The 17,419-nt window shown below is 39.6% G+C and overlaps 2 protein-coding genes across 4 annotated transcripts; both read left to right on the top strand.

The window, feature by feature from the left end:
* The first annotated feature begins 2,188 nt into the window (after positions 1-2,188).
* On the top strand, positions 2,189-11,616 carry fdft1 (farnesyl-diphosphate farnesyltransferase 1). Of its 2 annotated transcripts, XM_044377457.1 has the most exons (8): positions 2,189-2,389; positions 5,829-5,926; positions 7,939-8,122; positions 8,260-8,388; positions 8,960-9,151; positions 9,440-9,616; positions 10,068-10,220; positions 10,307-11,616. In XM_044377457.1, the coding sequence occupies exons 1-8, from the start codon at positions 2,291-2,293 to the stop codon at positions 10,532-10,534; spliced, it is 1,260 nt and encodes a 419-aa protein (XP_044233392.1). In that variant the 5' UTR covers positions 2,189-2,290; the 3' UTR covers positions 10,535-11,616. The 2 variants fall into 2 exon arrangements, with proteins under 2 accessions (XP_044233392.1, XP_044233391.1); XM_044377456.1 differs by lacking the exon at positions 2,189-2,389 and having other exon boundaries at positions 3,965-5,926.
* A 62-nt stretch (positions 11,617-11,678) lies between these two features.
* LOC123000026 (cathepsin B-like) lies at positions 11,679-16,244 on the top strand. 2 transcript variants are annotated; one of them, XM_044377459.1, is made up of 10 exons: positions 11,679-12,101; positions 12,855-12,978; positions 13,100-13,185; positions 13,322-13,436; positions 13,553-13,668; positions 13,855-13,940; positions 14,024-14,167; positions 14,251-14,367; positions 15,780-15,908; positions 16,025-16,244. In XM_044377459.1, exons 2-10 carry the CDS (start codon positions 12,856-12,858, stop codon positions 16,099-16,101), a joined length of 993 nt encoding a protein of 330 aa, XP_044233394.1. In that variant the 5' UTR covers positions 11,679-12,101; position 12,855; the 3' UTR covers positions 16,102-16,244. The 2 variants fall into 2 exon arrangements, with proteins under 2 accessions (XP_044233394.1, XP_044233395.1); XM_044377460.1 differs by having other exon boundaries at positions 12,843-12,978.
* Positions 16,245-17,419: the final 1,175 nt, after the last annotated feature.

The following is a 17,419-nucleotide window of genomic DNA, read 5'->3' as shown; positions in this document are numbered from 1 at the left end:
TTTCACACTGATTACACTTTCTGCCTCCTGTTGATGACTGTGGATTCAATGCACTAATAGACTTTTAGGCTTTTATATAGACCTTTTCACTTGTGCACCAAGTTATATTAATGTTGGCTCTTTTGTGTTAAAATGTTCCAGTGAGTCATGCCAGTAAACACCCATCCACCTAACGAGTGCGTTGGAGCTGCAACACCTACATGGAATGCAGCCATTGATAAAAAAGTGTTATCACTTACACCTGATTTCTGATTTTCTGATCCTGAAAAAGATCTATGTGTACTATAGTAATCTGAATGCATAGGCCTTTTTCAGAGAAGACTTTTTAACATGTCATATCATGACTAACCTGCAGCTACCACGGCTTGAGGCTGAGGCACAATGCAGAAATACTTCAAAGTGCAATGCCACTGAAAGTTTCATTGTCCTGGGATTGTGCTGTAGATCCTGGCTCGTCACTTGTTAAAGGATAAGTTCACATTCTTTCAAGTCTGCTTTAAAACAATGGTCAGGTGCCCACATGAGCATTGAAACAGGTTTTTCTCGCTGTAATAGTTTCCTGTTGAGCTGCAGTGGAAGGAATGTAACAAAAAGAGGGAATTCAACACTAAAAAGACTTTAACTGAAAGATAAAGACTTGATTTGACTAATTTGGACGACTGAAGCTTCACGTTAGCTTCAAGTAAACTTTTAAATACACTTTTGCACGGAAGGAAGACTTGTAGATTTTGTCCCCATCACTTTCACTGAAAGTGCATTATGAAGGGATCTCTTAATGGCCAACATGAACAGGAGGAATTTCAATGTTCATTTGAGCACTTGACTTGAAACCATCTGACTCAAGACTTGAAAAATTGTGAACTTGTCCTTTAATGTTACTAGTGACAAGTGTGTTTATACTAACAAGTCAAAATGTCTGATGTGAAAAAGACTATTAGAAAGGTCTTTTTCTGATCTATGTGTATGTTTAGTTTTTTTCTTCCTTAGTCTGTTATGAAACTAGTCTTTGAATATCAATTTTATCAACTTGTTAACTTGACCCCATACATTCAGACCAGATGAGTCAATAGTTTGGTTACAGATTTGAATATGTGCAGCCAGATATTAATCAGGGAGCTTAATTTAGTTTTTTTTGTTGTTTAAAATGCACTCTTTCATCTTTTTTTGCATATGTGTTTGCCTGCATACAGTCATGACATTGTTGTACATTTCCATAATATTCAAAACCATATTATAACTTGAATGTTTTTTATTAATGTCTGCAGGCCTGTGTTTACGAGAGAAAGACAAAGATAGGGAGAGAGAGAAATAATGGTAGTTGCTTGGATACTGCAGATCTTCGGTGTCCTCTACTGACGGGACACTTGGCAAAAAAGCAGCTTAGCTCAAACTCAGCAGGCTTTACTCTACAATATGTATCAGTTAAGGCACCTACTGAGGTGTCAGTTTAACTCATAAAATATATTTCAAACAGGCAAATAATATAATTTTGCATTCAATTTTTCATTGCAAATTCCTTGTCTCCTCATTTTATTTCTGACTATTTTTGTCTCAATACAGTTAGTACCTTTTGTTTTTTGTTTTTTTGTGCATAATTTTTTTTGTAGATGCTCATAATGCATTGGAGTCTTTTTTTTTTTAAAGTAACTTATCTATAGTATGCATCTGTTCTACTTCTGATGTTGACACTTAAACTTACGTGCAGGGATCAATAAATTTGCTATTATCTTATAATTTAGAAATTGACAGTGCTATTCATATGCCACATAGGATTGGATATAGAATAATAACAGCTGCAACCTGTGTAGCTTTAAAAAGTTACAATATGCTTCACAGTCAGTCCAAAAAGCATAAAAGGCTAAATATATGACTTAGAAAAATGACTTAAAAAACTTTTCCAAGTTAATTAAAACCAGACAAGACATATTTTTCTTAATTGTGCCCATTGGAAGCAGCCAACAGGTATCATTGTTATAGGATTACATAATTTCATTCAGCAGGTATGGTTTCCCTCTCGGATAAACAAAGAACCAATCAGAAGCCGCTCTGCGCTGACAGTCCGCTGAGGCGGGGCATCACACCAGACGCTCTGGCCGCTCATTGGACGCTCACCGCTAAGCCCATGACTCGCCAGCCAATCAGAGGCGTCAGTCGATCTGACGAGGCTGATGATTGAAAGCAATATTCTCTTTACGGTGCTGTTGCTGCTGCTGCATCTCGGCGACGCATCGCGTGGATGGGGGACATCTCTGAAGGTTTACAGAACAACAGCTGAGCACCTTGAAGAAACATGGACATCCTGAAGTCACTGGGCCACCCGGAGGAGATATTCAACCTGTTTAAGTTTAAAATGGGAGGATGCAGAGCCGTCATGCCAAAATTGGATTATGTGAGTAACGTAACACGCAGAAACATTTCCTGTCCGAGAACATATACCGAGAATTAAACTTGTCAACATTAACGTTGATGACATGGTTGCATTTGCGTATTTGCCGCATGGATCGAGTAGCACATAATGTTCCGCATTTGACAGCATCAGCAGACCAGCTTCACTCGGAAAACCCTCATAGGCCAATTAACAAGTAGCTTAGTATACACAACGCGCACCGTGATGGATTGACCTAAATGGTCCTGCGTTTAGCTCCTTAATGAGCCGATGGAAACAGAGTCAGCTAATTGGACTGTCAAATTATCTGCGCTCACTCATGTGTCGCCGGCTCGGATACGCGGTCAGTGGTGACCATTGACTTGGGATTTAGGTTACATAATGAGCTTGTAGGGTTCAGCAGCGGGGAGAGATGCTGTGCGCATGTTTGACGGCTTATCCCACTGTTTTAACACCAATGTGACCCGGAGACAGACGTAGCCTGCAGCAGGGTTTGGGCAGCGAGTCCTGCACAGGCTTTTATTTTGACTGTCAGCATTGGCCAGCAATTAGCCTATATAATCCATACATCTCACTTTTAATACAAGAGTATGTTATTGTTTGGTAATCATGACAGTGTTGGATAGGCCTATATATAAATGCTGCAAAAATGTCTATAAGATGAGGCAGTTCTCCACAAGTAGACGACTTCTTGTAACACATCTGTTGCTTAGGTGTTATGTAGGCCTACATTATCGCTTTAGATTAGTGTCACAGTGACAGACTACCACAGTGTCAAATGCAAACCAGGCAGCTTTGCAGAGGTTCATCTTAATACTTATCATGGATGTACTGGTTGTAGCTGTTGAACAAGTGTTTAACACCTTTTTCTGAGACAATTTTGTGACCCGATCATGAATATTGGCTGATTTACAGTGTTGGGAAGGTTACTTTTGAAATGTAATAGGTTACAGATAACTAATGTAATGAGTAATGTAACTGTTTTAATAACTTCATCAAGGTATTGTAACTTATTATATCTGATTACTTTTTGATTACTTTTCTAACAAATCTGTTAAACTGGGCAATAAAGCTGAAAAGTGTTAAAAACATCAATTTAAACCAGGTACTGTAAACCTCACAACAGTACTCAACACTGATTACTGTCAAACCTTTTATTGAAAGTTCTTCAATATAACTTGAATTAAGTTGAGAATGGTTTGATTTTAAAGCACAACCACCAAAACAAATCACTAATGTCGATCACAAACAACAAACTGACTGCAGTAAAGGAAAAATGTAAACAAGTCCACATTCAGATCGACTCTATGCTGAGTGTTGACTGAACTATCAGCAGGGCTCGGTACTCCTGAATGACTCCTTTTCATACTTCTTTTATTTACAGAAAATTCTGAGGCCATATACAGATTTAAAATAAACAAAAATCTTTGCATAACTTCTAAAATATTGATTTTAATAAAAAGAAAAGTACAAGAGAAGACACAAAGCAACAGAATGAATGTTATATTCTACATATAAGCATTTTAGCAAAAATAATATATTAAGATGTAACCTGTAATCATCAACATTTTGATTAATAAGTGTAATTTAATGGCATCTTTTTTTCTCAGTAACTGTAACAGATTACAGTTTAACTGTAATTTAATTACCTAAGGCTGTTACACATAGCTAATTACTCCCCAACACTGCTAAACTGTCATGCATAAGTAGTCAAGCTCCTGGTTCAAACATGATTTTTCTCTCCAGCAATTCAAATAGATCAATAATGAAGCAAAAACAAAATGGCTACTCAGTCTGATTATCAAGCTAATGCAAACAATTGTGCCCTCATCACATAAAGTGTTTTGTTTGCTGTTACCAAAATTGCCATTGTTTGAGCTGTTTGGTGAATTCCACATTTCCATCAATTAGGAACCTGTTAATATTTAGATTTTGATAGCAGTATTTGAGCCCCATACTTGTTAATATTTGGTCAACAGCTCATCAGTATTTTTCCTTTGTTGACCCTCTATAGCACAGCAGAGATCAGCAGTCAGATTCAACCAGTTTTCTCATCATTGTTCAAATTAATTACAGAATATAACTGATAGATGAATCTGTTTCTTTTAGGACTGTATCCAACAGCAAATGTCATTTTTCCTATTAGTAAGTGAAGACCAACAGAATTAGAGCAACTTATATTTACATAAATTTGGCAAAAATGATGTTTCTTATGTGTTACACTACCAGCTACAGATGTAATAGTAGATTTACTATCTGCTGATAGTTGATTTGTGAAAAATAATTTGATGTAAACTAGGAAAGTGAACAGTTGAGCTTTCTTCAGGGGCCAAATGTTTTTACTGCAGGGCCAGATTTGTCCCAAGGGTTGCTATTTGCCCACCACTGCTCTGATCACAGCTCATGTCAGGTCACAGAATTTGCTGTAACACTTGTAGACTTCTCCACCTCTACATCCAGCTGTCCGTCTCACTGTCTCCCACCAGGTGTCAGCAGAATACACTGATTATGGGTCGTAGCAAACTTCCCCAAACAACTTGATTTGCTTCTCCTTTTTCACACGTTGATATGATTTGTTGCTCTATATTAACACCAGTCTTAAGATCAAACAGATGATAGTATTTTTTAATGCAATCAGCCGGAAACCCAAAACGCATCAGTCCCTCAATCATGATGACGCCACATTATTTTTATACATGTTTTCCCTTGTGTAATCATCATGAGGCAAGTTTTAGCGAATGACATTTGCAGATCTATACACAGGTTCATGTGTTTCCCTTTTTAAGACCCTCTGACTTCGCTTTGGTGCATGAATGAACTTTATAACAAGTTTTTATGTGAGCACGTTTAACTTGCATGCAGCCAAATTTCCCTGCAACACGCATATTATGAAACGCAGTGTAGTCACAGCAGCGTTGTTTTGGGTGAAGGTGGGAGTGTCCTCGCATGGTGTTGTGTCATAATAACAGCAGATCTACAAACACTCTGCACACGGCGCGCTCACCTACACTGTCTGCACGCGCTGTTTGTAGATCAGCGGCGCGCTTCATTGAGCTCGAGCTCTCCTCAACGTCCTCCCCAAGTGTTTTTCACCTCGCTCGACCCCTCGGCTCGCTTGTCCTCTACATGGCCTGTGTGTTTGCAGCTTCTTCTGCACCAGCTGTGGCGTCCAAATGGACCGCGTCTCTTAATAGCCGCAGGGTCTCTGGTGCTGTGGGGCGTTTTTCGTATGGCCGGAGCTTGCTGCAAGTGTCCAGTCTCTCTGTCAGTGTTCAAGCGCTCTCTCTCGGTGGCTCCGCGGGGCTCGGGGTCCGCTGCTCGGTCCCTCCTGCCCGGTTGGAGGCTGGGGGAGCGGGGCCTGCAGGAGGCCGCCCGACCCTCCAGCGCTCTTAGACCCGCAGGCTCCTACCGACACACGGCCTTCTTCTGTCTCTCCTGCCAGGAGTCCATGACCGAGAGCCTGCGGACCTGCTATCTGTACCTGAACCAAACCAGCCGGAGTTTTGCAGCTGTGATTCAAGCGCTGGACGGAGAGTTAAGGTGAGTAAAGCTGCAGCCTGGATGTTAGTTTGTGTGGTTCCAGGTGAGGGGTGTGTCTGCAAGCATGTTGCTTTCAGAAAGTGCACAACTCAGGGGCGTTGGCTGGAGTGGCACTTCCCTCCCCGAAGCACTTCTCTGTGGAGGAAGAAGCTATTTAATGTGGTAAATACAAACACATGGACATGCACATTTAAACCAGTGGTTCTCAAGGTGGGGTCCGGGGACCCCCAGGGGTCCTTGAGTGGGTACCAGGGGGTCCCCAGCAAAAAAGGGGAATAATTTATTTTCACAATAACTCCATCCATAAGTTACATAATAACAGAAGGTATGACTAATTTGGCTTCGTAAAAGGTTGGGAAATATGCTGTATAAATAAACTTGCTTTCCCTTTTTTGGTCATGAGTTTCGTACTTTTTCTGTAATAAAACGTCTAAAAACAAAAATTTTATCAGATGGGGGACCCTGCCAGAAAATCTTATCAGATGGGGCACTGTGGTCTAATTTGTGGCAGTTTAGGGGTCCTTGACATGAAAAAATTACAGTCAGCAGCATTGATAGACCAGTGGTTCCCAACCTGGGGGTTGTGACCCCCACAAGGGGTCACTGGATTAATCAAAGGGGTCTCGAGATGACAGGACAGGAAAGGATACAGAAAAAAAATCATATTTTGGACAAAAAGCTAAACTGAATATCTTTGGGTTTTGGACTGTTAGTCAGGCTAAACCAGACATTTGAAGATGTAACCTTGGACTGTGGGCCTATAACGGATGTTTTTCATTATTTTCTGACATTTTATGAACAAAACACTTCACTAATGAATCAAGACAATAATCTGTAACTTAACTGTTAGACAGTGTGTGATGAGGGGAGGGGTCTGGACTAGACTAACCCGCATTTGTCTCATAATTGCACACATGATGTAATGTCAGATGGAGATATTTCCTGTGGAGTTGCAGGAAAGTTTGACAGCAGACTGACTTGCAGCTGCTATGCATGGCTTTTAAAAATAGAAGGCATGTGTTTGTGTGTCAGGCTCTCAGAATGAATGAACTATACAGAATTTTGTGCCAAAACACATTAGGAATTGATACCTTATCAATCCAACCACAGCCAACTTCCTTAGCACACCAAAATGCATTGCAGTCCAAGGCTGATCCAAGTCTTTTTAAGGACTGAATGAAAACAATTCAAACTCACATCAGTGTACATTTTCACTGCATTAGTTTACTTATTGTATTGGAGGACTCTAATCTCTGTTGATTTCCAAGGAAAGAAGTTCTTCTAAGTGTCTAGATAAAGTTTAAGGACAGCATATAGTGAAACATGGCAGGTAGGGCTGCAACTAACCATGATTTCCATTATTGATTAATCTATCTATTCGTCTTTCGCTTAATTGACTAATCATTTACTCAAAAAAATAAACTCACAATGATATAAAAAGAGTAAAGCAGAAAATCTTTTCATTGGAAAAACTGCAACTATCAAATATTCAGCATTTTTACTTAAAAATGACATCAACAGTGAATCAGTCAAACTTGTTGCAGATTAGTTTTCTGTTCATCTACTATTGATTAATTGACCAATACTTTGAGCTCTAATGTCACTCACTAATAATAACCAGGTACTGTGTAGAAACACATGATAAAATAATTGTGTTAAGGACTGAGGAATTCAGAGGAATCTGCTAAGATAACAGACAGGAGAGACTGCTGCTGCTGTCTGTCCAATTTAAGACCACTGTTCAGGTCAGAACTGTCAGCAGAGAAATGACAGCTATTTGTAAACACAAATATGTAGTCAGTGTGTGTACTTTATATATCCCTGGTCAAAGGGAATCCTCTAAATATAGGTTAACCCGACCTGCTGAGTTCTCCTTGACACACATGCTGTTTTTGCCACTTTGTAAATCAATGACAAGGCAACTTCTCAGTCAGCTTTCACACACTCAGATAAAAGATATCTGAGTCATGTTTGAATACTCTCATCTCTTCTCTCCTGTCTCTGTGATCCAGACATGCAGTCTGTATTTTCTACCTGGTACTGCGGGCGCTGGACACAGTTGAGGACGACATGAGCATCCCCCTGGACAAGAAGGTGCCCATGCTGAATGATTTCCACACCTACCTGTACCAGGACGAGTGGTGCTTCAGCGAGAGCCAGGAGAAAGATCGGCAGGTTCTGGAGGATTTCCCCACGGTCAGTAGATAAGCAGTAATACACAGTCAAATACTATATTCATTTTCAAACAATTCACAAAGCAGAATAAAACCTTTGTCACTCAGATAAAAGGCTGTGATAAGTCAGTCACTATAATCTGTGTGTGTCTAATTCAGATATCACTGGAGTTCAGAAACCTCGCTCAAGAGTACAGAGACGTTATCTCAGATATCTGCCACCATATGGGAGTAGGAATGGCCGAATTCCTGGAGAAGAAAGTGGGATCCATGAAGGAGTGGGACCAGGTGAATGTTAGCTTTTTTGTTACGGTTATGTTAGGATAACGTAACGAATGAGTGATAACTTACTTAAATCTGTACCACAAACAGGTTTATGCAGCCTACACTGGCTGAGACTTCAGACATAAATAAGTAAACTGGTCAATTAGAGCAGAGCATTTTTCTGTATAGTAAAATTTTACTATACAGAATACTGCTGTTTTGTCCATTAAGTCTTTGACTTTGTAGAAAACTGTCTGAAATTCAAAGAGAATAGGGATGTAAAGTGAGTTTGATGGCCAGAAATAGCAGCAATTAGCAAGCAACCATTTGCCAAAATGCACTGATCAACAGTCTTGTCAACAGATGATTGTTTCAGCTTCATTCTGCTAAAATAATATAATTTTAATCATACTGGTGGCTTAACTTTCACTTTAACGCAGCACAATGTGAAGCTTCATTTAAGTCCAACACACACATATTACATGAACATTTAATTCTGTAAAACTGTACACTAACTGTAAGCTTTCCTAAGTGTTTTTATGTCATAGTATGACTGAAAGCTCATCCCATGTTGTCTTTATTTTCATCGGTGCAGTATTGCCACTATGTGGCAGGGCTGGTCGGCATCGGACTGTCGCGCCTCTTCTCTGCATCCCAGCTTGAGGACCCCGAGGTGGGGCGTGACACTGAGCTGGCCAACTCCATGGGGCTGTTCCTCCAGAAGACCAACATCATCCGAGACTATCTGGAGGACACACAGGAGGGACGTGCCTTCTGGCCACAAGAGGTAGGAACATGTTCTGGTATGACTGAGTTTGTTTTTTCTGCGTGTCTGACCTTAGCCCACAAGTATGAAGTATGATAGTTAAGAAAATACTCCTGACAACTGTGTCAAATGTCAGTCTTACATAGATTGTGTATTAAGAAAAAGAACATTTCCAACGTGGTTTTTTTTTTTGTTTGAGTAAATTGAGTTTTTGCTTATAATTGTCATTGTTTGCTACATTATGAGTTTATCCACATTTTTTCCACACGTGATGTTGTGTGTAAATGTCTCTTTTCGGTCCCTGTGCAGGCGTGGAGCCAGTTTGCAGGTCGCCTGGAGGACTTGGCACAGCCGGAGAAGTTGGAGTCGGCTCTGGCGTGTCTTAACCTGCTGGTTACTGATGCTCTGCGCCACGTCCCAGATGTCATCGCTTACCTGTCCCGCCTGCGCAACCAGAGCGTCTTCAATTTCTGTGCCATTCCGCAGGTATAAACACAGATTTTAGTGTGCTGTTTTATGCTCTGTCTGTTACCTGTAGGTTAGTTTTGAAGGAGAGCTGTTTCTGAGTTAAAAAAAATTCTGTTCATATTATAAAAATTCTCCAAGACAGGCTTTAATTTAATATCAATCAATCTATTCAATTTTTAGATTAGTAATTTTATCTTTTAGAAAATGTCTGAAATGAAAAAAAAGTCAATTACAATTTCCCAGAGCCCATGATGACTTCTTCAAATAGTTTGTTTTGTCAGACCAACAGTCCAAAACTTGATATAAAGTGATATAAAGCAGACAGCACAGGAAATCTTTACACATTAGTCAATATAATCAGCAAATGTTTGGCATGTTTGCTTAAAAAATTACTCAGCAATTAACTGGTTATCAATAATTAATTTCTTTCATTGCTGCCACTTCACCATATTATTTCTCTGTTGACCAGGTGATGGCAATAGCGACACTATCGACGTGCTACAACAACCCCATGGTGTTCCAGGGAGTCGTAAAAATCCGAAAGGGACAGGCTGTAACGCTCATGATGGAAGCCACCAACATGAGAGCTGTGCAGACCATCATCACCCAGTATAGCCAGGAGGTAAGTGTGTGTTTTTGTGTTTACTGTCTTACTCTCATCATATTGGTGCACTTTAACACAATCAGCCTTGTTTTATCTCGCTGCAGATTCTACAGAAGGTCTCCCTCACTGACCCGTCACGGGACAAGACCCTGCACATCCTGGCACTAATCCGAGAGAAGTCCGCCCTGTCACAGTCCAGCCTCCCCTCCAGGACCCACCACCTGTCGCCCATGTACCTGTCTGCTGCCATGCTGCTCGCCGCTCTCAGTTGGCAGTACCTCAGCACCACTGCAGCACAGGCGCAGGGAACTAGCGACATGCAGGGACAGTGAACCCCTGAATCCCGTCAGCCTCACCTTTCCTGGGGCCCACAGACTAAGAAAGCCCCTTTGCTTCTCTGGATGTCCGGCTCTCCTCTGACTGGAGGAATCTGAAGCACTTCTTCCCCCATTCGCCCTCTTTATTATGGCCGTCACAGGACTATGGACATATTAACTCTAGACTATGGAGGGTCACTGGTAGCAGGCTGGTCATATTATAGTTCATTTGACAGTGATTTGTCTCGGTCCATCCTGCAACTGGATAAATTATTCACACACAGTTTTGTGTGGTTATATTCACCAGCATAAATGATACATTGAAACAATTCAGGGCGTTTTGTTGTTTGATGTTTATGTCGATAAAGTTTTTCTTTCTTTTTTGATTGATTTGTTTTAAACATTTTGTTTGAATTGAGTGAAATTATTCATTATATTTGAATATTTCAGGGCAGAAATTAATAGATTAATTTTCTTGTGGGCTAAAATGTTTAAATGCAAAAAACACAAAACTGCCCATTTTAGGATTTTTGGGGAACACAGTCACGAAACTTCATTAAGCTTTTGTTTTACATTATGTTTCAATTCCTAGTTTTCATATTTTTTCATGTCAAGTCAAAGCTAGCTTAATATTCCACTTGTCGTATTTCTATAGGAGAAACACTGTTACAACAGTGCACTTTACAGCATTTGCACTGTATATCATTATAAATAATATGGACAGCCAACACTCACTGTTGCGCTTTGTATCAACACTCTTCTGTCTTTGTTGCTTCTGTTTCAATTCTATATACTTTGAAAAAATAGAAAAAACAAAGAAAGGTGCAATTCCAGGGTAGTTTTATTTGACATGGACTGTTTAAGTTAATAAGGGAGAGCAAATATATTGAACAAATGCAATTTCTGATACATTTGATGTCAGAGAAATGAATATTGAGACTGCTAGCTAAGTGTCCTTAACACAGCTTTGGTGAGTAGAAAGGCTAGCGCAGAGTAACCTTGAACAGAACCAAAGGAGAGCTTCAAACATTGCTATGTAATGTGACATTTTGATTTGTACATATTTGAAGTAAGGAAATAAACAATCTGAAAGTTGATTGTGCAGCCATGTTCTGGTTTACAGTCTGTTACTTTAAATGGGATTAAACTTGGAGCATCTGTGGAGGATTTTATGGATTCCAAACTGTAAAACTATCTTTGTCTATTTTACAGCACAGGTTCAATGTTCATATAATGTGCTGTGCTTTGTTCTTTTGGTTAGTTTTATTTGTTTACATGAACAAAGTCATACATGAACAAAATTATAAAAGAGAATGATTCATAAAGTCACAGGTAAAAATCTTCCAGTTACCGTTGCTACATGTTGCCAGGTTATACTGTACTTTTAAGAGCACCTGTCAACCTTTTAAAGACATTTAGTTAGTCACATGAGATAAATACTGACGATGCATTTGTTAAACAGACACGTGATTTCATCACTTCTGGCTTGTAAAAAAGGACGGAAAGAAGTGAGAGGACTGGTGCGTTGTTTAGTGTGAGAAGTAGAGAAGTAGAAACTTCGACTGAAGCGACAACAACACAGGTAAACCAGAATCTGCTAGTTTGTTTTCCCCTTTTTTTCAATAGCTATCAATTTAAATCATCTCTTTCCAGGCACTTTGTTTTAATATGATCTTTCTGTTTTGGTTTTTCATTAATAATATGATAGTTAATTTTAAAGTAGTCTTGATGGAAGTAACTTATTAAACACACAAATGTCAACATCAGCTGAAGCTCTGATTTTATTCCTGATGGTTTTATAAATAATCGGATACATCTCTTACTGTCTGGGATCCTCCGCGACTGAAAAATGTGGCTGTAATTAGACAGCTTCAATTGTTATCACAAATAACAGTAGGCTATATAAAATTTAAAAAGTCAGTGTTGGAGGATGTGGCACTTAACTGCATGTTTCTGAAGCAACAACATAAATACATACAATAAATAAGAAACATTACTTGCTGAATACATTACACCCTTTAATTGCTTTGTGCTTGTGTATCAGGCAGGTGCAGCTCTGTCTTTAAATTCTGTAATTTTAATTAGTTTAATATAAATGTATTTGTGATCCCACTGTGCTTATATTAAACTATATTTGTTTAATTCAGATGTAACTACAATGAGGAAATGTGGGCTAGAATCGACAAGATGTTGTGAACTAAACTGTGTGATTACAGCAGCAATGTTGAGGCGAATTTTCAACATTAGCAGCCATCTTCCTTTGTGGAGTGATGGACATGCTGCAGTCTGGGTGATCAGTTTATAGATATCTCACTGACTGTAGTCTGTTGTGCAGGATGCATTCACTGGCCATCCTCTGTGTAATTGTGACGGTCTCCGTCACTCGGGCTCGGCCTCACCTGCTTCCTCTCTCCTCAGAGATGGTCAACTTTATAAACAAGGCCAACACCACCTGGACAGTGAGACCATCTTAATCACTTTATGTAGTTTTCATGGTGTTTACTACATTTATGCTAACAATCTCTGCAGCAAGAGACACCTTCCCAATCTGTGACTCTAACGCCCCTACTTTTGCTCTAGGCCGGGCAGAACTTTCCTAACGTTGATGTAAGATATGTGAAAGGACTGTGTGGCACAATACTGAATGGACCCAAGCTGCCAGAGGTGTAAGTTTAAATCATATTGCACTACACACCAGGTATGAGGTGTGTATGTCTGTTTATGTGCAGCCTCTCACATGCCCAATCAGGTGACAATCAGCAGGTTATCTGCATTGCTCAGTGACCGTCCTCTCTTACTCAGGCTTCATGATGTTGAGGGCATAAAGCTTCCAGACAGCTTCGACCCACGCCTGCAGTGGCCCAACTGTCCCACAATCCAACAGATCAGAGACCAGGGCTCCTGTGGGTCCTGCTGGGTAAGAGTCACAATATAGAGTAGTTTGCATGAGTTTAAGGGAACACAAAGATAAATTAAATGATTTTTAGAACCGCCATGTTCTCCAATCAGTGTTTCCTCTTTGACTTCCCACAGGCCTTCGGGGCAGCTGAGGCAATATCTGACAGATTATGTATCCACAATGGTGGCAAGAGCTCTTTGGAGATCTCAGCTGAAGATCTACTGTCCTGTTGTGATGAATGTGGCATGGGGTGAGTCTCAGTGTTAACTTGGTTAGTATGTGTGTGTGTATTAATGTCACATTTAGATGGTAAAGAGCGGGTACTCCACCTATTTGACACATGGACTTGTCCTGAGAAAGAAGTGGGCATTTATGAGGCAGGGAGGCTTATAAATAACACTTGTGGTGTTAATTATGTATGTGAATGTGGTTGCAGCTGTTTTGGTGGTTTTCCCTCTACTGCTTGGGAATTCTGGGCAAAGAAAGGACTCGTGACTGGAGGCCTGTATGGCTCCAACATAGGTAAGTTCATCACAAGTGTGAGTTGGATTCAGTTTTTGATGTTTTTTGGGGAGTAAAGTTGTTTATGGTGACTGTGTGTGCAGGTTGCAGGCCCTACACCATCGCTCCCTGTGAACATCACGTGAACGGAACTCGTCCTCCGTGTCAAGGCGAACAGGACACTCCTAAGTGTGTGGAGCAGTGCATTGATGGATACTCTCCATCCTATCAGAAGGATAAACACTTTGGTACTTGGAGTTCTTCCCCACAGCAGCTTTTGTGTCATGTCTTGTCTTGTTTCTATGATTGTTTTTTGTGTCTCTCTCTTCAGGTAGACGCACGTATTCCGTCCCATCCCAGCAGGAGCAGATCATGACAGAGCTGTACAAGAATGGGCCTGTGGAGGCAGCTTTCTCTGTCTATGCAGATTTTCTGATGTATAAGACTGGTGAGGCTCATCTACTTTATACTGTATGTACACAAACTTTAGTTTCCAGAAAACTCCTTTGAAATACTTCCCACATTCAAAGCTGTTTCATTTAATTTCAGAATGAAAAACCAAATTCTGATACTCCTACAACAGTGGTTCCCAACTTTTTTTGCTTGAGACCCCTTGAAATGAAACAATATGTGGCCCCTTGTCACAGGTTAGGGCCTAACTGTGGAAATGAGTCGTGAGGCGTTCAACCAAAGAGTGATTGTTCCATCTCAGATCATTTTGTTTAAAGGATTTGTGAAGTGCTGAAGAGATAAATGTAGTCAGTATTTCACAAGACAAAAGAAAGTAGAGAACAGTAAATTATAAAAAAAATTTAATTAAGAAAAGTAAGTTTTGACAAATAGACATTTTCTTAACTATGCCATTGTCAATGTCGGTCAGTCGGTTCACCACTTTGGTCCATGAATTGTCAGGAAATTTTGTGCACACATTCATGCCCCCCTAAGGATAAATTGTAATCACGTTGGTGACCTGCTGACTTTTCCTCTGGCGCCATCATCTGGTCCAAATTTCAATATATCCAGTAGTACAGTACAAATACCTGCACAATTACGGGCATTCCCATCAGCCTCAGCTATACATTGTGTTTTGTGCTAATTAGTAAATGTTAGCATACTAATATGCTAAAGTAAGACATTGAACATGGTAAACATCATAACATCTCTTTGATATCAGCATGTTAGCATTGCCATTGTGAGTATGTTAGCATGCCAACATTAACATTTACCTCAAAGCTAAAGCTGTGCCTAAATACAGCCTCACAGAGTATTTCTATTTGAATAGCCCAGTACCACAAATCACAAATTTGCCTCAAGGAGCTTTACAATATTTGCAGCAATACGATATCCTCTATCTTTAGACCCTTGATTCAGATAAGGGAAAACTCCACAAAAACAAAACTTTAGCTGGGAAAAAACTGAAGAAACCACAGGAAGAGCAACACAGAGGGGATCCCCAGACATGCAATGTGTTGCTTGTTGTGTGTACAGATTAGACAAAGAAAGTTAAATTACAGTAATACAGAATGGAAAAATAGGATGACAAAATTAGAGACACATTGGTAACATATATCAAGAATCTGATCAGGAGGATGTCAAGCAACTTCCAGGTGCCACCAAACAGATACAGAACCTGGATAATGCGACCTCCATCACCATGAAGACCTTGAAAGAGGACATACTCATACACACAGGGGACAACTTTTGTTTTCTCTCTACAATTGTCTTGAATGCTGGAGCTACTTCAATGCACCACCAATCTAACAGCTCAGTTTATGCTTTCGAAAATCTGTAGGTTAAAATTTGAAAAAGCAAAACTGTTGTCCATTAAGGTTTTGAGCTGCGTACTTTATGTTGCTACAGGTGTGTACCAGCATGTGACAGGGGAAATGCTGGGTGGTCATGCCATCAAAATCCTGGGCTGGGGGGAGGAGAACGGGACGCCTTACTGGCTGGCTGCAAACTCCTGGAACAGTGACTGGGGAGATAAAGGTACCACATTAACAGGGATTAACACTGGACAACGTCATGTTTCTTGATCAAAAATGAGAATGATATGGCAAAGAAAAGTTGGTCTCAAATCATGTTCTCCTGTGTTCCCATTTAAGGTTTCTTCAAGATCAAGCGTGGAAATGATGAATGTGGTATTGAGTCAGAGGTGGTTGCAGGAATCCCACTCAACTAGATAAAATGAGTCCTGGCCTCAGACAATCGTCATGTCAAGTCAATCAAGATACATTTAAAATGAAGATTGCATTTTGTGGCAGAGTTGGCTTGAGATTTCAGGTAATCATCAAAGAATAAATTGCACAACATGGTGAAACAAAACCTTCTGTGTTTGCGTCCTTATTGTTTTTAATATACTGCTATGTTCATCTCCAGGTTTGTTTTTTTTCAATCAAAACATTTTTTTCCAGCTACAGTTATCAATAATGAACTTGTTCATTTGAAAGAGGAAAGAGAAGATACTGAGCAGCCATTTATCTACTTAATGTTTTGAATCATTGCAGAGTGAATTGAGTATTACTTAAGTTCAATTTGATTTAATTCACAAGGCAAGTTAAAAGACAGTAATAAAAGCAAGTCAATGATGACTAAAAAGATACAAATCTGACTTTTTGAGTGAGACTCCATGTGAAACTTCAGTTTACATACTTTATGTGTCATGTGGACCTATTTGGTATCTGGCCTGTGTGTTTTAACATGGCAGATGAAGTTAATTATAGTGTAAAGAATTTGCACATGTATGTATAGTACAGAGCCAGAGGAGGCACTGAGGTGACACTTCTGAGAGGCTGCATGGTGCTTCATACCAGAGATTTAAAAGAAGGAAAGAGCTCTCGCTCTGCGTCCATTTACAGGTACAACAGTGTTGACAGTATTTTCCTATGAAAATATTTGAGATCTGTTGGTCTGGCATAATGAAGAGTTGAATGAAGAGTCTCTTCTTTGTTGTTCTCAAGATTTGAAAGACACAGTAATTTAGTTTAGAATTGGTTTACATCACTGATCTTACAACGCTAAGTCACATGCAATAATATGTAGATTTACGAAAAAAGAAACACTGGGGACAATAATGCAAAAATAAGTGAATGCAATGGCTTTTATAGAAAATCCCAATCCCATGGCCTAATAGCACATTTCATTAAAAATGAACAAGCCCCAGACAAAACAGCTTCACAGTCCACAGAGGAAATGACTTATTAAAAACTAGACCTTGACTGATACATTGGCCGGATCGATATAATTGGCTGATTTTAGCTTAATGCAAATAAATGTTGTATTGACATATTAGTAGGCAAGAATTCACAGTACAGAAATGCTAATATAGAAACAGAGTCTGCACATTGTCCACCAGAGGCAATATATTTCAACTGTAAAATGCCCTGCATAGTACACATCTCAGTCAAAATTCTTTATAATAATTGGGGATCCTTAAGAAACATATTTAAGTGCTCATGTTAAAAAAACAGTATCAGTTGATATATCTGATTTTTAAATCT

This window comes from Thunnus albacares, chromosome 16 (assembly GCF_914725855.1).
Source record: "Thunnus albacares chromosome 16, fThuAlb1.1, whole genome shotgun sequence".
Taxonomy (NCBI): domain Eukaryota; kingdom Metazoa; phylum Chordata; class Actinopteri; order Scombriformes; family Scombridae; genus Thunnus; species Thunnus albacares.
The sequence above is the reverse complement of the archived record's forward strand: the minus strand, read 5'-3'. Positions and strand labels throughout refer to the sequence as shown.

Excerpts from the sequence above, each read along its gene's own strand:
- fdft1 (XM_044377456.1), top strand. The coding sequence starts at position 5,616 with ATGGCCGGAGCTTGCTGCAAGTGTCCAGTCTCTCTGTCAGTGTTCAAG. Across the intron at positions 8,123-8,259 it reads TTCTGGAGGATTTCCCCACG|ATATCACTGGAGTTCAGAAA; the intron begins GTCAGTAGATAA and ends TGTCTAATTCAG. Across the intron at positions 10,221-10,306 it reads TCACCCAGTATAGCCAGGAG|ATTCTACAGAAGGTCTCCCT; the intron begins GTAAGTGTGTGT and ends ATCTCGCTGCAG.
- LOC123000026 (XM_044377459.1), top strand. The coding sequence starts at position 12,856 with ATGCATTCACTGGCCATCCTCTGTGTAATTGTGACGGTCTCCGTCACT. Across the intron at positions 13,669-13,854 it reads TGTGATGAATGTGGCATGGG|CTGTTTTGGTGGTTTTCCCT; the intron begins GTGAGTCTCAGT and ends ATGTGGTTGCAG. Across the intron at positions 13,941-14,023 it reads CCTGTATGGCTCCAACATAG|GTTGCAGGCCCTACACCATC; the intron begins GTAAGTTCATCA and ends CTGTGTGTGCAG.